The 21,336-nt window shown below is 38.8% G+C and overlaps 1 protein-coding gene across 1 annotated transcript in view; it reads left to right on the forward strand.

Annotated features, from left to right (window-relative positions):
• RTTN (rotatin) overlaps positions 1-21,336 on the forward strand; it is a 202,486-nt gene that overhangs the window by 95,608 nt on the left and 85,542 nt on the right. Inside the window, exons 21-28 of the mRNA XM_029914074.1 lie at positions 3,178-3,295; positions 3,609-3,705; positions 4,945-5,013; positions 8,005-8,193; positions 10,785-11,024; positions 14,830-14,974; positions 16,236-16,390; positions 19,500-19,719. Coding sequence (XP_029769934.1) covers positions 3,178-3,295; positions 3,609-3,705; positions 4,945-5,013; positions 8,005-8,193; positions 10,785-11,024; positions 14,830-14,974; positions 16,236-16,390; positions 19,500-19,719 — 1,233 coding nt within the window. The remainder of the gene's footprint in view (positions 1-3,177; positions 3,296-3,608; positions 3,706-4,944; positions 5,014-8,004; positions 8,194-10,784; positions 11,025-14,829; positions 14,975-16,235; positions 16,391-19,499; positions 19,720-21,336) is intronic.

A 21,336-nucleotide genomic window follows, 5' to 3' on the forward strand; every position in this document is an offset into this window, starting at 1 on the left:
AGTTATGTTCTTGAAAAATACAACTTTAAGCGAAACGATGTTAAGTGAATCCAATTTCCCCATAAGAATTAATGTAAATAGGGAGGGGGGGGGGGGGATTAGGTTCCAGAAAAAAAAATTACAACAGACAAAAGACATTAGATACATATACAGTATAAGTTTTAAATAATTTTAAACAATTTAATACTGTACTCACCGATGATGATTGTGAAGATTGGTTGAGGCAGGGGCATTGCGGGTTTGGGGCGCGGGGGCTTGCCCCACTCCGCCTGCCAGGCGCTCCTGCCGGGGAGCGGAGTTGCGGGAGGCTTCTAATGGAACATTGCAGGACTTTAAAGGAGTTTGTTCTCTAATAGGTCAGCGACCTAATAACAAAACAACGTTAACCAGGAAAATGTTAAGTGAGGAGTTACTGTACTTGCTATATTTTTTTGTTGCTCTCCTTTGGACACTCTTCAGTTTAATCCACATCTTTTCTGAAGTGTGGCACCCAGAACTGAACACAGTGCTCCATCTGAGGACTCACCAGTGCCGAGTAGAGTGAGACAATTACCTCCCATTTCTTACAAACAACGCTTTTGTTGATGCACCCTAGAACGTTAGCCTTTTTCACAACTGCATCACACTGCTGACTCTCATTCAATTTGTGATTCACTATAGCCCCCAGATCTTTTCAGCAGTACTACCACCTAGCTAGTTATTCTCCATTTTTGTAGTTGTATATTTTATTTTTCCTTCTGAAGTGTAGTATTTGCACTAGTCTTTATTGAATTTCATTTTGTTGATTTCAGACCAATTCTCTAATTTGGTTAGGTTGTTTTGAAAAGGGCAACAAAAATGATTACGGGTATGGAACGGCTTCCATATGAGGAGCGATTAATAAGACTGGGACATTTCAGCTTGGAAAAGAGACAACTAAGGAGGGATATGATAGAGGTCTATAAAATCATGACTGATGTGGAGAAAGTAAATAAGGAAGTGTTATTTACTCCTTCACATAACACAAGAACTAGGGGTCACCAAATGAAATTAATAGGCAGCAGGTTTAAAACAAACAAAAGGAAGTATTTTTTCACACAACGCATAGTCAATCTGTGGAACGCGTTGCCAGAGGATGTTGTGAAGGCCAAGACTATAACAGGGTTCAAAAAACAACTAGATAAGTTCATGGAGGATAGGTCCATCAATGGCTATTAGCCAGGATGGGCAGAGATGATGTCCCTAGCCTCTGTTTTCCAGAAGCTGGGAATGGGCAAATTTTGCAGAATTTTTAATTTTTTGGTGCAGAATTCCCTCAGGAGTCAGAAGATTGCACAACACTTGTTAATTTTACTAAAGTTTTAATTTAAATTTATGAAGAAATGTTTTAAAATATTGACACTGGAAAAGGTATCTTACCTCAGTCACATTAAGACTCTGATAGCTTGAATGTGAGATCTACTCAAGGCTATTGCTGCCATAAATCAACAAAGACCAGCAGAAGAGGTTTAGTTCCCACAGTTCTACTATTTTACCAATTTTATTTTAGCATGATAGCATGTTTTTGTTTAACATACATAATACTAAGATAGAAAAATCCATTTGACTTCTAGATTTGTCTATAGTTAACACTACAGTACTGATGCAAGCAAGCAGAATTTTTGTTATATAATATCAGAGTAGAAACCCCTTAATAGGCATGATTGAGAAAGAGCACTGGTTGTGAATCTAGGGTAAAAATTTAGTGCTTAAATTACCCAAGAACCTAAGTCACATCAAAAGTAAAGTCTAAGTCAATATAAAGTCACTTGCGCACTTCTGAAAATGTTACTTTTAATCTTAGTGGAGGGAAGGTTGTTTGTGTGTACAGGAAATTTGGAAATCACAGTAAGCTATCACTAACTGTTACCTCTATTTTGGCTGGTGGGTTTTGTTTGTTTATCTATGGTATGCTCAAAGTGGACAGGTGGGAGAGGAAGTTAAATTGATTGATATAGAAAGGTGAAGTACCGATCTTCATCTTCCTAAATAAACTTCTGCATCATAACAAGTCTGAACATCCATCATAAATAAATAACTTGGCTAAAATTCATGACTGGAATATTTGCTAGATTAAGTCAGTCACTGATACTTACAAAATGCTCTTGAAATGTGACTAGACTGACAGTCCTGGAGAGTGAAGTTCTCTAACCACAGAACAGTTATGAGCTACATCTATGCAAGCTCCCCACTAGTGTCTCTCTACCCTGATCTGAAGGGACCTCTTTATAGTTTAATTCCTATGTGCATTCAATTTTTTTTTGTACTTAAATATTGACTGCATACAATATCAAGATAACTTAATGCACTAGTTTGAAAAACTACATTGAAATATAAACTTTTCAATAATTTTTTAAATATGTACGGTAAGTATCCTTTTGGGGAGGGCAGCCAATAGAGTGCTGGGGAGAGCAGAGATCTAAATAAAGCCTCAGAAGCAGCCTCTAGTTATAGTGATGCAAACAGATTTCACAAAACAAATCTTAAGTATAGAAGCTAAGGAAAGCAAAGTAGTGGAATAGTCTCTGAAATACTAATATCTGAAAGAGATACTGGCTTTAGTTCTTGATGTTCACTGGACAAATTGTCCATATGTATTCTGCTCTTTACATTCTGAATGAGGCCTTGGTTCTGTTTCTGGCTATTCCACTGACACTCTAATCTTGGGCAAGTTACCTCACCTATCTGTTCTTCAGTTTTCCTGTCTGTAATTTTGGGATAACAAAGTGCAGCACAGCAGTGACTAAATTTTGAGATCTGCAGATGAAAAATGCCATAAAGTAAATAAAGTATAAATAATATTTTATAATCAGAGCTATTTGGAAATCTTTCTAATATAGACAGTACTTTAATTTTGTTCTTTGAAATGAACATTCAAAGAGGGGAGTGAGGTTAGAAGTCCAGAAAAATATCTGTTTACACCTGGAAGTAATTAAAAATTTCCCACTGAACTTGTTACAGCCAGTTAGGATGCACTCATTTCCAGATTTAATCTGATTGGTTAACAGTTTTCTAAGTTTGGTGCTTTTGGTCTTTTGAGGGGATAAATAGTAGAAATGTCTACTAGTCATAAATTAATAATTTTCTCATGTACTTGACTATATAGTACTGCATATAGGGAGGCATCTACATTAACATACTTTTTTTTCTCACCTGCAGATCATGGAATGTATTGTGTTGCCGTGTCTTACACTTCTACGAAAACTTGTATATGCTGATCCAGTTACACGCCTGTCATTAGCACAGCAGCCTTCTATCCTGCTAACGTTATTGAGAGGTGACTTGAAAGTCTTTGAAGTGTCTTCGATGTACTGTAAATGGAAAGAAAATGTCTGAAGTGTGACTACATATTTACAAACTCTCTTCCCTTCCCCAAAAAAACAAACGCCAAACTCTCCACTGACACAGGATCAATCTGTGGCTGCTTCAGATAGCCTAACATTTTAAGAAAAAATGGCTTACTGATTTGAGCCACGAATCTGTTCCTGTTGAAGTTAGTACTCCTGTTAAGTTAAAAGGGCAACATACATGTATTGTTGACTACCAATGTTTTATTGAAGAATGTTTTAAATTTATCTTGTTTTATTCAGTTTCCTTGATATTCCGAGATGACTGCGCTGTTCTGACTGAAAGTGCAGCATTGCTTTGCCTTCTGTTGTTTGATGAAGTAGCAAGAAAAGAAATCTGGTAAGCTAAACTATAGTAATTTAATTATACCTCTCTACATTATCCCTTTGTATCAATATCTGGGATTTTCTGATGGCAGTAAGTGCATCAGCAAATCTTATTCAAAATTTCTACATTTCCAAATCTATAATTTTCCTGTTATATTTTTGAGTTTGCACAAAATATTTATCCTATAATTTAATATAAAGCCTATTGATATGAAGGGGTGTTTCTCTATTGAGGTCAGTGGACTTAGGTTTTAAAGGCCTCATGCAAAGGTCCTGATCCAGCTGTTGGATCCTTGCACTTACACTGAATAACTCCTGTAGAGTCATTTGCAAGATAGAGGCATAAGAAATTTTCCTTTAACTTCACAACATATTATCGTTGTACATTTCTTTCTAATGCATTAATGAAATGTATTTCATTTCTTACAATTTGATATATACTTTGTTAGTCATGTTTGTACAGTGCTTAGCACAATAGGGCCAGAACCTACCTGAGGCTTTTGGATTCTACAGCAATATAAATATTTCATAATAATTCTGTTTGTCTTAAATTATATTATTGTAAAAGCCCTTATTGTTTGTTTGCATACCTTGTCTGTAAATGCATTCCTCAATTATTTAAACAGTAAGCTCTGGGTCTACTTCATCTTTCTGTTATCTTAAAATTTGAAAAAAGAATACTGCTTGATTGATGTTAGCTGGGATTCCGTTTAAAAATACGTTTCTTTCCAAAATGAACAGTTGTATGTGCTTCATCACTCAAAAAAAATTTTAAGTCATTGGAAAGAAAGTTAGTATTGTATTCTTGCAATTCATGTGCTTGAAACTTACTGGAAAGAGTTGTTACTTTTATGTGAGGAAATACAGAATTAATTTGAACTGACCATAACACTTTAATATACCACTGTAATGTTACCATACAGTAAACACATACAACAGATATTCTAGATGTAAATATCAAAATATGTATGTCTTGAATTATAATATTATTGCAAAAGCCCTTATTATTTGTTTGCATGGTCAACAAACAAGTCAATATTAACAAAGTAATATTATATGAATATGCTGTTTATTCAGAAATATCCTGTGAAGAGCCAGAAAGGAGTAAGGAAATAAAAAGATAGCTATCAGATAGATAATTATGAAGTCATGGTGGAGCCTTAGTAGAAAAAGCAAGGTTTAGGTCAGGCAATAGCTGCTAAAGATTAATTTCAGTCTAGTACTACTGTGTAATGAATCGTTCTTTTTGCAGGGCTGATGCTGTATCCAGTAATTGTTCCAACCTACCTGCTTTCAGCTTGCCTGTAGCTGTTGTTAGACGGTAAGCCTCTTTACAGTTAACTTCATTTTTGTCTATATGCTGCCAGCCGTTGGGGACCAATACATTCCTGGGATAAAAAAATACAGATACAATAGAAACTCACTAATTTGTACGTTTTGAAATTTACACAAAAGAATGTTGGTAACTGGGTCTTTCGAAACAAAAATCTCAAAGTAAATTAAAATATATTTTGTTATGCATTGGCCTTACTGTTCTGTTTTTTCCATTTACTTGTTAATTTGCAGTAAGTTTCCTAGTTAGGGTGACCAGATGTCCTGATTTTATAGGGACAGTCCCAATATTTGGGGCTTTTGCTTATATAGGCACCTATTACTCCCCACCCCCTGTCCCGGTTTTTCACACTTGGTATCCGGTCACCCTATTCCTAGTCATCTGTGTGGTCTCTGAAAATTGTGTTCTAAAGAGCAATGGTACTGTGTGTTTTTGCCCAAGTGCTTATTTTATAGGTAAATCAATATGAAGCTTCTATATCAATGAGATTTTACTTAGTAGACATGAAAATTCTATTCATTTCACTGAATTGATCTGAAATTTCTGATTTATTTTTTTATAACTTCAGCTCTACTCAAGCTGAAGGAATATTGTTTGCCATTGTGAGCTGCAGATGACAGCAAACAAAAACTCCGATTCTGTAAACTCTTATGCAGGAGTTTAATTTACATGGATAGTCAGTGGGATTATTTACAAGTGCAAAGATAAGCACATAATTGCAAACAGGATTGGATCCTCAGATACTAAACACTTGGAATTCCGAGTCATGTTAACTTTCTGCTCAGCTCTGTGTTGTACGTTTCCTGTAAACTTGTCAGCTGCAAAATACTGTTGGCTGCAGAAGGACTAGTGGCCCATTGTGCTAGGCACTATGCATTTAACGGATGCATGTGAAAGAAACAACATCTGTGCATCAAGGAGCTTACAGTCTAAGCCAGGGGTAGCCAACCTGAGCCTTAGAAGGAGCCAGAATTTACCAATGTACATTACCAAAGAGCCACAGTAATACATCAGCAGCCCCGCTGATCAGCGCCTCCCCATCCCTCACTGCACTTCCTGATCAGCTGTTTCGTGGCGTGCAGGAGGCTGGGCGGGGCGGGGGAGCGAGGGCCCAGCAGGCTCAGGGGAGAGGGTGGGTGGGAAGGGGTGGAGTGGGGACAGGGCCTGTGGCAGAGCCAGGAGTTGAGCAGTGAGCACCCCTGGCACATGGGAAAAGTTGGCGGCTATAGCTCCAGCCCCGGAGTCGGTGTCTATACAAGGAGCCGCATGTGGTTCCGGAGCTACAGATTGGCTACCCCTGACCTAAGCATATGATGAGAGGCAATAGATGGAGAAAAGCAAACTAGTGAGGGTGACAGTGAAGTGATTAAATTTTTGCATAATAGCAGTCAGAGCAAATCAGTTGTTAGGCAATATCCTTAGCTTTGTTACCATTGTAATAATATACTATTAAAACTAAAAGAATTTTAAAGATCTAACCTATTTTTCAATAAGGGCCAGATCCTAAAGGGAACTGTGAACGCGTGAAAGTCCCCCTAAAATCAGCACAAGACTTTAACTATTCATGGATTTTGTTGTTTTCTCAGCCTGGATAACAAAAATATATCGCTCAGTTTCACTTTGATTAATAATCACTTTCTAACCAATTTCAAGTTCTCATGCACCAGAATATTGCTAACACTTCAAGGGATGTTAGTTTTAATAAAAAAACAACAACAACAAAACACCAATTTTATATTGGAATAAACCTCACTCCCACCCTTTTTTCCCCATGAGGTTGACAAAGTTGTCTTTGTTTACATAACCTAGATTTTGGGCTAAGGTTAGCCTTTGCATCACTTTAAAAAGGAGTCTATCCGAAAAAGTGACTAAAATGACATTTTTTGGTATTCCATACTTTTTGCCCTGCTCTGGTTTCCATCTCAGATTTGCTCACTGTAAAGGTTATAATTTTTCCCCCCATTTAAACTTTTCAGTTCAGGCTAATAAGGTTGTGAAAGTATCAGTGAGCTCTGAAGTTAATGGAGTTGTGACTCAGGAACTAGTTTGAACTACAGATCTGTTGTTGAAGAAACTGTGTGAGATTGAGAAACTCCAGCTTGGCTATCAGAGGTCAGGGTGAATATTGGGGCTATCAGTTTTAAAACAAAACAAAAAATAAACTTCCAAACTGAGTAAATTTACATGGAAATCAATAAGTAATAGGAGACCTCACAATACATGTGTGGTCTTTGCATGCTTTAAATGTTTTCATTCTGAGCATCTTTGAGTGGTTTTCTTTTTTTGGGGGGGGGGGGGGGGGAATTGGATTGTGATTGAAGTGTTTTCCCTTTATTATTCAGTTATTCTTTTGTTTCTACCCAGAGGCTCCAGTTTTGAGTCTTGCATTCTCTCATATTTTGACCATGTTGATATTGTCTTGTTGCCTGTCATGCTGGTAGAAAATGTTCAGAAGCAGACATACTGAAAAAGAGGTTACAGATGGAAATAAAACATCTACCTTTTAGTGAACTTGCATTTCTGTAGTGGCTGGAGTAGTAGTAAATGAGAAGCTAAATTTCTAATTGTTTTACCAACCTAATTCTATGGTGTTCCTATATGCCAGCCCAGACAGCAGACTTTATTTCCTAGCCAAAGGAGATGGAAACAAAGTATAGCTCTTCACTTGTTTATCTCTCTCTTACAGGTAGGTGGTGGTAAGAAAATCCCTTTCAGGCTCTGTATTCAGTGTTTTGGGAGGAAAAAAATGGGCTTCTTCATAGTTGAGTAATCTTTCTTCACACACAGAATCCTTTAGTCTGGGAACTTGTAGCTTCCAGACTAGAGGATGCTTTTGTGAAGGGAAGGACATATTTGTGTTCTGTGTTCTTAAGTAGTAAATGTGACTTCTTTTTCTCCCCTCACAGACTTTCAAAAAACTTTGGTTGAAAGATTGAATGTCATGTTATAACTGAATATTTCAATACAATTTTTCTAAAGGTATCACCTCCCAATCAGAATCACTGCTCATCATGCAGTTAGTCCTAACTCTGTTGTTTTGCTGTTATCTTCTGACTGCTTGACCTCGAAGCCTGTGTCTGACATGCTTAAGATGGCTTGGAATCTGTCATGGTATCATGGGATTGATAACCTATTGCAACTGGTGAACTATGAAACAGAAGCACAAGCGTAAGTCATGATATCTTCACATTGAATCATAATATAATTGAAGTAGCCTTCCTTCAAGGTTAAATACCTTTTAACTTTATATTGCATTGTAGTCCAAACTGTTCATGGTTCAAAATTGCTATCATTTTAAGTGGTAAAGGATCACATACCAGCTGGTTGTGAAAAATGCTGTTAGGGGCTACTAGTTTATCTGAATTGCAGCTCTGTGATAAATCTAGAGCCTGCTCCTACTCCCATTTATATAGATTGAAAAACAAACTCCCTTTGATTACAATGGGTGCAGGGTTAAGCCATAAAGCTAAGTGTTTGCTGAACATGAGGCAGCTCATCTTGGTTTTAGGGAGTGCTATATCCTGCTAAAGTAAACACTTGACTTAAATTCTTCATCTACTGTTGGTTTGTTTGGGATGGAATTTCCTTAAAACTGTTAATTTTATATACATGAAGGACCATACTGGTTTGACAAGAAATTAGCCTTCAGATCTCTTTAATTATATTTAACATAATTTGTAAAAGTGCTTAAATTTGCTATATTTTGGAGTATTTTGCAGAGCTTAAATATTCTACAAGTTTGCTCTGCTCAAGGGGCATTTGATTTATTTAGTAGGACTGAATTATCTGCTTATGTATCTGTGGTGCTTCCCAGGGTTACCCAAGGCTGTGAGGCATCTTGCTACCACCTGCCCTTAGCGTGAGGCAGCCTTGTCTGTACCTGCTGTGGATCAGTTCCTTGACTCCACCAGCCTCTGGCAAAACAAACACTACCTCCTCAGGCCTTGCTCTTGCTGTACAGGTTAGCAATAGGCATGCACCAACCCCCAAGTCTTCCAAGCGTCCCTCTGGAGTGCCCAGCCCATGTTCTGTTGAACACTTTGAGGACTCTGATACTTTACTCACAAAGGACTAGTACATACCAGCTTACTAGTTTTAATTCAGGATCACTAGTCTACTTAACACACTGCACTGAGACATATATTTATACTGAAAACAAGAATAAGTTTATTATCAAAGAACAGAGATTCAAATGATAATAAATAAGAACATTGGGAACAAATGGTTACGTATAAAATAAAATCATAACATGCTTTCTAGAAACCAAATTTAACTAAGACATTATCTTCCTGTGTAAAGAAGTTTCTTACCCAAAGTTCTTCTCAGCATTTTCACCAAGCCAGACTGAGATCTATTTTTCCATGAAGCAAACTCACTATCCTCTTAATTCCTTGGTGAAGGATGAAATCTCATCTCCTCTCTGCTGCTTTTATGCAGTTACTGAATATGGTCCCTTACCCCAGGAGGTCCCCTGTTCAGATGCTTATCTTGGGGTTCCTTTGTTTTTGTAAATCCTTGGGCCTGCACCTGACCCAGACAGCAAACGGAGCCTGTCTCCAAGTATGAACATTTATTTTATGGTGATTGAGTTGGCCCAGAAGCATAAAATAGGTAAAGATCTGCCAGAGAGAGAAGTGTTTACTACCCCCTTCCTGCCTAGAATCTGTTTATCACCTTCCGGTGACCTGTCTTAACTTGCACCTTTTCAGTATACATACCTAGTTCCTTATGAGTTATCTGCACATACGTCACAGGTTGTGGTTGTGTTTTTTAAATTCCAGTACCTGTTCATCTCAAAAATTTTTTAAGAAGTAACTAATCTAGGATAAGATACTTTTCTGTCTTATTATCCATCTTATTATTCATAGTTGAAATAGGATTTATGATATGAGGCCCACATTGCTAGCTCCACACCTATGAACATTGCAGACATTTTTTAATTAAAGGAGAGGGGGGGAAGGAGGGAACAAAGCTATATATATATATATATATATATATATATATAGAAACTCTTTAGAGGGGGCATAATGAAGTGGCATTGTGCATGCTGATAATGCCTGACGTCATTGCTATTGAATATCCTGTGAGGAGTAGATTGTATGTGAGAGGGTTTTGGTTTCAGTTCATCTCTCAGATGTCCACGTCATGAAAATCACTACCAAAAATAGAATTAATTTGATACATCTGTCAGCAAATTCAGCAGAGAAGCCAGTGATTTTCATGAGGGGTGAAACTGGGGTATTGTATAAAGCTACCTCAACTCAGTAGATTGGCTGGACAAGCAGAGGAACTGATGATGAGTTGTGGACTTCATTAGAATGGGGACGGAGCTATCCTTTGGAAATTTCATCTATTTTAGGACATTTGAAGGCGCAGAGCCACTAACAACATCATCATCATCTTTATGGCAGGACAGTCATATTTATGCTGACTTTCCATAGGCAAATGCACACTGATCTAGTATACGCTGTTGAAAATAAAATAGTATTCTCATAGAAGTGACTACCAACATTAATATTGGGAAGACGTAAGTACCATAATTATGCCCAATAGCTTCTCAATACAAACCAACCTTTAAAAACAAGCCAGCTCAGGGTTAATTTTTTTTTAAAGACATGATTGATCAAAATGAATACCTAAGAGGTTCACAGTTAATTTTCTCATTAGAACAAGAAAAATGAAGAAATCAGTGGCTATTAAAATCATTTAAAAAGATGCAGGCTATTAAGTGTCATTCTATGCCTTTATTTCTTTTTCAGATTTTTAGACACATTAAAGCTATCCTCAGAGGACATTCTTACGTTGAAGATAACACACACAACCAGTGGACTGCAGGATTGTCTTAATGCAGTAATTCAGGCCGTGTCCCACAGGGAAGTTAGAGCTGCTGTGACTAGGATGAGTTTTTATATACTAAATGACAAGCTGGCTTTAAAATTTAGCACTGGCTCTTGCAGGACCACTTCGAAGGGCGTGGCTTGGCAAACAGCATTCAACAGGTAAGCATAAGTGAAAAGTGTAGTCACTAGTTACAAAGCAGTGTATCAAGGTATATAGGTATATTACATTAAAAATTCCGACATTAAAAGAATGTTATTTTGTTTGCAAAGTCAAGCACTTGCAAGTTAGGACACTCCAGATTTATAGTTGTCCAGACAACTTTAATTTCATCCCCTTTTGTGTCTAGTATGTGCACTGAATGAAGGTTAGGGATATCTGATTATTGTTTTAGGGTATGGAGACAAATTAATAAGAAATTCACATTGCTACTACTGTGGCCAACGGCCACCACTCTCCAGCCACCCAGCTCTGAAGGCAGCGCATAAGTAAGGGTGGCAATACCATACCATGCCATTGGTACTTCTGGGCTGCTGGCGGCAGCTCTGCCTTCAGAGCTGGGCAGCTGGAGAGAGATGTATGCTGGCCAGGAGCCCAGCTCTGAAGGCAGAGCCACCGCCAGCAGCAGCCCAGAAGTATGGATGGCAGGGTATGGTATTGCCACCCTTACTTATGCGCTGCCTTCAGAGCTGGGTGGCTGGAGAGTGGTGGCTGTTGGCGAGGCGCCCAGCTGTGAAGGCAGCTCCCTGCCAGCAGCAGCACAGAAGTAAGGGTAGCAACACCATACCATGCCTTACTTCTGTACTGCTGCCTGCAGAGCTGGGCCCTCAGTCAGCAGCCTCCACTCTCCGGCTGCCCAGCTCCGAAGGCAGCACCATAGAAGTAAGGGTGGCATGGTATGATATTGCTACCCTTACTTCTGCGCTGCTGCTGGCAGGGCTCTGCCTTCACAGCTGGACGCTTGGCCAACAGCCACCACTCTCCAGCTGCCCAGTTCTGAAGGCAACGCATAAGTAAGGGTGGCAAAACAATGACCCCCCTAAAATAATCTTGTAAAATATCCCTGCAACTCCCTTAAGTGTCAGGACCCCCAATTTGAGAAACACTGGTCTCCCCCATGAAATCTGTTTGGTATAGGGTAAATGCACATAAAAGACCAGATTTCACGGTCTATGATGCGATTTTCATGGCCGTGAATTTGGTAGGGCCCTACTTATTTCCACATTTCCATATTTCAAGGTCACAGACATTTCTTCCGTTTCATAGTGGGCGGACGCCATTTTCAATTTAGGGCGCTGCCCTTTGGCCTCTCATCAGCCCTGAGCGTGTTCACAAAATGTATGGCGCTAGTGGCTGCTGACTTGAGACGTTGAGGGGTCCAGTTCTTCCTGTATCTCAACGACTGGCTCATCGAGGGCAGGTCTCGGGAGCATGTGCAGAGGAGCCTCGATCTGGTGCATTCCACATGCTGCGACCTGGGCCTGTTAATAAACAAGAAAAAAAATACACCTTAACGCCAGTTCACTGAATAGAGTTCATTGGGGCAGTTCTCGACCCCATGTGAGCCAGAGCCTTCCTTTCAGAAGCACGTTTTCAGGCCACGTCGAACCTTATCTCCCATGTAAAGAACCACCCACTCACCACAGCCTGCGGTTGTTGGGCCACATGGCCACGTGTACATATGTGGTCAGCCATGCTTGGCTCCATCTTCGGCCTTTGCAAACGTGGCTGGCATCGGTCTACATCTCCAACAGGCACAACCTACACTGGGTAGTCAGGGTGCCGGACCACATCCGATCCTCCCTGGACCGAGCCCAGCCTTTCTGCCCAAGGTCGTTTCCCAGTTTCATCCTGGCCAGGACATATACTTACCCATCTTCTTTACAAAGCCTCGTGCGTCAGATGAGGAGCGCAGGCTACACACCTGGATGTTAGGAGGGCGCTGGCCTTCTACATAGATAGAACAAAGCCGTTCTGTAAGTCAAGGCAGTTGTTTGTTGTGGTGGCTGACAAAATGAAAGGTTGCTCAGTGTCTGCTCAGAGGATTTTGTCCTGGATTACGGGCTGCATCTGCTACTGCTGTGAGCTGACAAAGGTGCCTCTGTCGGCGATCGTGACGGCACACTCGACTAGGGCACGAGCTTTGTCAGCGGCCTTTTTGGCACAGGTACCAATCCAAGAGATCAGTAGGGCTGCTCCCTGGTCGTCTGTCCACACATTCGCATCTCATTATGTGCTTACCCAGCAAGCTCAAGATGACACTGGCTTTGGCAGAGCAGTGCTGCAAGCTGCAAGACCGTGAACTCTGACCCCACCTCCATTGATGTTGCTTGTGAGTCACCTAGAATGGAATCGACATGAGCAAAGCACTCGAAGAAGAAAAAATGGTTACCTACCTTTCATAACTGTTGTTCTTCGAGATATGTTGCTTATGTCCATTCCATAACCTGTCTCTCCTGCCCAGAGTTGCCAGCAAGAAGGAACTGAGAGGCCATAGGGCTGGTGGCCCCTGATATACTGACCCTTGAGTGCCGTACTCGTGCGGGCGCCACAGCCGGCCCAGTGGAAACCGCTAAGGCAAAAATCTCCGACAGCCGTGCACATTGGCGTGCACACACCTAGAATGGAATGGACATGACCAACACATCTCGAAGAGCAACAGTTTTCTCGACTATGTGTAACTAACATGCTCCCCATCATGCATTATCAACAGGATTTGAACCCATAGCCTTCATGACTGCAGCACAGACTGCTACTTCTTGAATGGTCCAGAATATGGTTGGGGAGAGCCCAGCTAGCTTCCCCACCCAGCCATGGGGGAGGTTCCTGCCCCATGAGAATGGACTGCTGGGGACATATGTTGGTCCAAGAGGATTACAAGTAGAGCCCAGCTCAGTATTTGATCTCCCTGGGAGTTGAGGAGGAAGGGAGTGGCTCCAGGGAAAGCTTGGCTTATCTCTCTTTCTTGGCTCCCTGCATGCAGGAGTTGAAGAAGCTCTTGTCCTGTGTGCTTTGGGCACAGTGGGGAGATGGGATGGGACTCTGGAGCTGAAAATGGGCGAAGTAGGCAGGAGGGATTGTGGGGGGAAGCTTGGCTTTCCCCCTTCTCTCCCCCGATCCCCTTCCACATAGCAGCAACTCTGGCAGCTCACAGGTGTATCTATGATGTTGGTAATGCTACTGTGGTAGCAGATTTAGCCAGTCTTGGAATCTTCATTAATTTTGGCACACTGCCAAAAATTTCTGATGACTGCAAGTGAGATGGAAAATGATGATTTGAACACTTTAGAACTGAGCTAAATCTAAATGGAATTGCCTGGGACAAAGAAAAAGCACTTCTCTATGAGAGGATTTCCCCTGTTCAATAGCAAAGGCCTGTTACAAACAATGGAAATGTGATAGCTTCTTATGGAAAAGGTCAAAAATCTTACATAATGGAAAATGTTAAGCAATCTATATAGCGGTTGCTACCAGCTGCCCCTATAATATTAAGTATCTAAGCTTTAAGATGTATAGAATACTTGGAGTTTTCCTAATAAACTTTTCTCTACAGAATAACATGACAAGAAAAGATCCTCTGTTTTCAGTATTTTAAAAAAAGATATGTTAAAAAGGAATTTACTTTTTAGTTGCCAAGTATATATAACTTGCACTTAGAAAAGGAGCAAAATCTAAAAAATAAATATGACTAAAACAACTGAATTTAAAAGATGAATTGTAAAAAAGAAGGCAGCTAATTCAGCTCTTTTCCCTTGTAGTTAGTTTTGGTAGTATATTTAAGTGTTAATAGCTCTTTCCCTGTCTTTACTTCTGTTCATATCTCTAAATTTAATCCTTACTATAGAGAAGTCCATAGTGTTGCTATATTGATGGATATTTTATATCATGTTGGAATTTCAGATCTCAAGTCATGTGCTTCAGATATGAAAGTGAAATCCATGGTTATACTGTTTGTTTGTACCAAAGGTTTCTGCAAGTACTTCCAGCTTCTACAGAAGATGAGAAGCTTCTGGCTGATGTCTTAAGTTTTCTAAACAAGTTGCTTAGGGAACAGAAGAAGAGTTTGGAGGCAGAACATCTACAGTGGATTCTGGAGGTAGTGCTTAAACATGTAAGAATATACCTATGGGAAAATATAAATTGCAGACTTTACAAAGTGATATAGCAGCAAACCATCCACAAATAAAGCCTTTAAAATGCATCTTGATTTTGTTATTGTTTGCTTTTGGTTAAAGCATTCCTGGTAGAAAACAGCTAAGTGGTTTCTGCTGCTTTAAAGAAAATCTTATTGTTTTTACAAAATCAAGAACTACAATTAAATTTATCATTAGTAGTGATAGGTTACCTTGTAGTCTGTACCACAACTTTTAATATTTTGATGATTTAACATCAAAGAATTGTAAAAGGTTTTGCTTTTTTGTTGTGTGAATGACTTTTCTGATGGCAAGTGTTGCTTTTGCCAGATGATACTGTTAGGTTTCTACTCATATACTTCTATGATTTCAGTGTTAAGCTTATGACTTCGTAGTAATGATACTACTTAAATGGTGGTAATGCATTCTCTATTTGGACTGGCTGCTGATTGTCTGTAGCTCGTAAATAAAACTTCTTTTGAAGTGATACTATGAAAAACTGATAGTAAAATACTATTAACCAAGGATGAAGTCTGCAGTACTTTTAGGTGTTTGATCTAATAAGGTACCAGTTGCTTTATTTTCTAAACTACATGGGGCTAAAAGAAGGATAATTTATTTGGTTTTCTACCTTGGAAGAGATCCTGCATAGGGCATATCATCTGCTTTTTAAAGAGTACAAATGAAATGTAATCTAAGCATAAAAGTGAGTATTCAGCATCCAGCAGCTCCCATTGCTTTCACTTATTATGAAAATCTGACTACTTATGGAAATTGGATCACTCCATCTCCTTTAAATGGGAGCCTAAGCACTGTTGAAAAGAGAGCCCATTAAATATAAAATATATTAACAACTAAAAGCCATCAGATTGAGTCTTTCAGGAAATGTAGTCAAACAGGAGGATATAATTTGAACTAATCTCAATTGCATGTGTGTATTTTTCACATGCTTTTGGAATCTCAGGGAAATAATTCATCTGACATTTGCATTATCTTGAATAGCACTGCTTCATAATGCAGTGTACTATGACTTAATGATCAGAACTTTTCTTGTGTACTGCTTAGTAGACTGGCAGACCTAATAGAAAAGTATACATTTCAGGTTTTTAAAAGAAGTATTCATTAGTGAAATTATTAAACTACATTTTAACTTATAACAAGTGGACCAAAAAATATAATTCTCAGTAGACAGGGTATTAGGATAGGAATCGAAGATTTTAATGTTATTTCCCTCTTTAGAATTCAAGTTCACTGTTAGACCTTCTGGTACGACCTGAATCCCAGGAGCAGGATGAAACAGATGACATACAGACTGCTGTCAGGCAACAACTGCAGAAAGAACTGATTGGTCTCTTTAACATGTTGCTACTCTGCTTCACATCAGTTACTAACAGGTACAGTATAAGAGGATCTGTCCACATGATTCAGGGTTCAAATATATGGTAGCTGAAATATTGTACCTCAGTAATATAATTATAAGTCCTTGGTGGCACAATAGAAAAAGATTGTAACTACATTTTTTTTAATACCCTCTATATATTTAATACCCTCTATTTTTTTTAATACCCCATATATTTTTTTAATACTCTCTCCCCACTGTATATATGATCGTGTATACTGTATGAACATAAACAGACTTATTTAGTCAAATCTGTTTTTATTTGGATCCGAAAGATCAGACTATGGCCATGCTATAAATTGGGCTACCGCTTAGACCTGGTTTATTGATAAGTGTGAGCCTCTGAAAGAATTGATGATACAATTGCACATATTAGTTCACAACAGTCTGCCCTTTGGACAGATGTGATTATTGGCAGAGTCACCTGAGAGTTCAGATTGGTAAAAGCCGTGACATTTAGTTTAATTGTTTTAAAATAAAATAACAACGTAAATTAATTATCAAACTGTTATTTGTTATATGTTGAAAGATTGTAATAATGATAGAAATGTTACATTAATATTACATGAACATATTGTTGCATGCATGCCTTTTTAAAGGTTGTGAAAGTATCAGAACTTGATAGTGGGTGGGATAAGATCACTTTCCATATACAGATATTTTGCAGCTAAGGCCTTGTCTAAATGAACACTTAGTTTGTGGCAACCAGGGCTCTGAAATTACCTCTCACTAGTGTGCTGCACACTGTGGACCTTGTGCCGTGCACTAAAAGTTCCCTGGTGTGCTTTAATCTACTACCAATCTACTTTAATCTACTTCAAAGCAAGGTAGGTTTGAACAAGGTAGGTTTGAAACCAGGGAACTTCTAGTTTATGATAGCAGAATTCACATGGACAAACAGCGTGCAGCAGACTAGTGCAGAGTAGATTTATGCCCCAGTCGGCTGCAAACTAAACACTTCTGTAGACAAGCCTATGATCAAATGTAGATCTGGCCAAATTCCTTTGAATATTTGATGAAAAATGACAGTTTTTTCAGGGAAATTCTTTGCAAAATTTTCTTGCTGTTTTCTGATCAGCTCTAATTGAATATATCTTCATATAGCATACAAATGCCGATGAACAAATGCGTGGTCTTGTAGGGCTTGATCCAAAGCCAGTTGAAGTCAATGGGAGTCTTTACATTTCATTGATATCAATAAACTTTGGATCAGGCCCTTAAACAGCCGCATGTAACATATTTTATAATTCTTTTTAAAAAAATGAAAAATATATTGTGTAAAACCCACTAAATAAAACTGGTGAACTATAACCTTCATATCTTCAAATTTGAGGTCTCATCCCCACAGTGGCTCCCTTGCAGATAATTTTAGTAATTTCCTCCAATATTCTGTATGTATATAAAGACATGTGAAACACAGACATCTGATTAAAAACTATTCATGTTTTAGTAATTTATTGAAAGGTCACATTTCAAATTTGGGCTAATTTCTGTACTTAACAATCCGATCTAATGAATATACCAAATTTCAAGATTCTAGCGAAATGGAAACATTGGAAACTTGTTGGTAATTGTATCATCTGTTATATAGACACATTTTATATATGTGCATATATAGGTAATAATTACAGTATGTACCAGCGCTTTTCTCCTTTTTTTAAAAAAAGGAGAAAATGATGACTTGACAAAATTTCTTTTGCCATGGCAAAAACCAGTGTTCTTTATAGGTGATTAGAGACCAAATAATTTAAGGGATCTAGGCAAGTGATGGGAGGGAAGTATCTTCAATCCTCACCGTGTAAAGTGGAAAATATGTTTGCCATTTGATGTGAGGCCCAACATTAGGCCCTTTCACTTATTCTATACTAAAATTGCTTGAGTACTTTCTACTTTTATGGAGGTTGGGGTCTGTGGTGTTGGCTATAGTATTTCTAGTTACAGCAAATAATATATTTTCAATTTGTTATCTGAGAAGGGGTAGGACTTGTCATTTCTTCTTATTAGTTGATAAAACATGCATGAGTCGATGCTGACTCTGCTGCCTTTCTGGCAGTTATTTATAAGCGAATAAGGGACATCAGAGTAATTGAGACATCATATCATCAACAAATGAGAAATCAGCAAATATTTGTTATTTAATATTACCCTATTTCTTTTTTCAGGGCTAATTATTTCAGCCACAGGCAGTTTGGCCCTTATCCCTGACTCTCAGCTCCAATAGAAGGTCTTAACCTGTTTCCACATTAATTTATGCAGTCATGGTAGTAGCAATGTGAATTTCCTATTAATTTGTCTCCATACCCTAAAGCAATAACCAGACATTTCTAACCTTATGTTTCTGCCTAAATGCATTAATAAAACTCTTTACTGCTACCTGTGGTTTTATTCAAAATATTTTTAAAATTGTACCTTTCCCAACATCAGGCCAATTTGGAATAATAATATTCACTTTATAACTAAGCTAACCACAATTTACCTGTTTATGGTTTCTTCAAAGCAATAGTCTTTTTTTTTCTCCAGTTCATTTTATTTTTATCTGTAACAGTGAGGAAGACATTCTTAAAAAAAAGGTGGGGGAGTTACAAAAATCCCTGCTGATCGCCACATTTTGCTTAACAGCTGGGTGCATGGCCTATAACACTGTACCATTTTTATCTGGTAGCCTGGTAGCACTTTAACTACAGGAAATGTCTCTGATACCTTTATCATCTCTAAGACCGGAGTAAATTTTTAAAGTGCAACTAGTGAAGGCGGCACTTTTTTCTTCTTCTCATAACAAGGGATCCAGAATTCTGGATTTTTCTTTCCCTCTCTTTGGTGTGTTCCTTAGTATATTACAGGGTTCTTTCTGTATTCATCCGTTTTTTATTTGAGTGAGTGTTCCTAAATTTTTCAAATTGAAATTTGGGGCTTTCAGAACTGAAAAACACTTGAAGCTGCAAATGTCAAACTTTGTCCTGCTTTACCATATACAAGAGATTTTGATACCTAGACTTATAGAACTACAGGTACAATAAGATGCCATTGGCATACAATAAAATAATACCGATTAAGTTGATTTTTATACTTCCATCTGATACATTTGCCTTTTGTATTTGGAACAGAAAAGGCTTGGAACTTACTGATTGTTTCCGAACACAGCTGGCTTTGAAACTGCTACAGTGTTTACGGGTAACAGATGCGCCCCACTTTTATGGATTGCCTTCTTTGGAGAGAACGTTACGAGGAATGGTCCATGTCACTGCACACCCAGGCTGGAGTTCATACTCTGCAACAACTGAGCCATTCACAATTTGTATGAAATATTTGACAGGTCTTCTTGAGGTAAGTAACTTATGTTATCACTTGTATTTTGGTGGTAGCAATAATAAAACAAGGTACATATTACTCTTGTGTGTTTTGTTAAATGATATATGATTATTGGGAAATTTTACTTGGTAATCTTGTGGCACAGTGATTTCAGTGAAAACGGAACAGTGAATGAATTCTGGGTGTGTGTCCGCCATGCAAGTTGCAGGGAAGGAGTATCGAATAAAAAAATATTTAACTTCACCAGTTAGAAATAAAAAAATAACTTATGAGTGGTGGAGTGAAGCAGATCCATTTTGACCAGTTTGAAATTGTATATTTCAATGTATTTTTGTGTTTGATAAGTTCGCCATATTTGATCCTCTACTGGACCTTTTAAGAAGACCTTATGAGGTGTACATATTGAGTATCACCACTACATTTTTAAGTGAGCTGCTAAGTTATTTGTGCATGAAGGTTCAGTGTGGCCTTCCCCCTCTGTGCACTTTGGTCTTTACCCTGTTCTAAATGAAATTAATGATAAAATTCCTTTGACATAATTACGTAGGATTGATTCCTTTATGAGCTTAGTAAAAGTCTATGCAAAATGTACTGTGCATATATAATTTTCAAAGAATCTAATTGGTGAAATCAAAATTAATTTAATCCAAAACAACTCAAGTCTATGCCAAATGAGGACTATTTTCATGCCAAATATCAACTTTTGATGCTCAGTTTTTCTGGCTTTAGGGCTGTTCAAAACAAAAGTTGTTTTTATAATGTCCTCACTGCATATTAAGAGGTGGGGTCCTTTATCTGGCTGGAAGGAGAAGGTGAATTACCCTTTTAACTGCATGCACAGGGCTTTTCCAGCAGGTTGGTAGGAAGAGGGTTGTTGCCCCCATTAAGGCCCCTCTTCTACGTTCTCCTCTTCCCTCCCCTCCCCCCCCCGGTACAATTACCTGTTCAGGTAAAGAAGCAGGACACAGTACAGCCAGAACAGGTCAGTGGGGGGGCGGGGACAACTGCCCCCTCCCCATAACAGCTGACTGAAGATAGGGGTGTAGTTACACCCAAGGCAGTTCTGGCAAAGCCGTCTTTAACTTGGACAAGGCTAGCAGCACCCACAGTTCTACCTATGGAAGTGGTTAAAATACCAGACTTTATGGTTACCTGCTGTGGGCATTATGCTAGTCATGGCTCTTCTCGGAGGTCTGGGATGGCATTTTCTCTCACCACCAGATTGGCTGAGGTAAGGTGGATTTTTAGCCTCCCCTCAGTGAGTTTGGGCTTGGTAGGGTAGGAAAGGAGGATTAGGCCATTAGGGGTTAATGTCGCAACTCGTTATGTAAACTTCTGGCAAAATGTCCAGAGCAGGTACTCCGTATGGAATGGGTACAATGATCAGGTAAATTGGATCGGTAAAGGATTTAAAGGAAGAATCCTTTAAAGGAGCAGAGAAAGGGGATTTGGGGTTCCTATTACTGATATGGCAGGGAGTCAGCCCCTCCCTTATAGCTCCCTTCTTAACCCCCATACAAGGAGGGGGTGATGGGGTTAAAGTAGTGGGATCAGTGAGATCTGGATTGGGAAGAGGGAAGCCTGATTGCAGCCCCCAGAGTATATGGAAACACATATAGAATTACCTACACT

Source organism: Terrapene carolina, unplaced genomic scaffold, assembly GCF_002925995.2.
Source record: "Terrapene carolina triunguis isolate 2854851 unplaced genomic scaffold, T_m_triunguis-2.0 Scaffold58, whole genome shotgun sequence".
Classification (NCBI taxonomy): domain Eukaryota; kingdom Metazoa; phylum Chordata; order Testudines; family Emydidae; genus Terrapene; species Terrapene triunguis.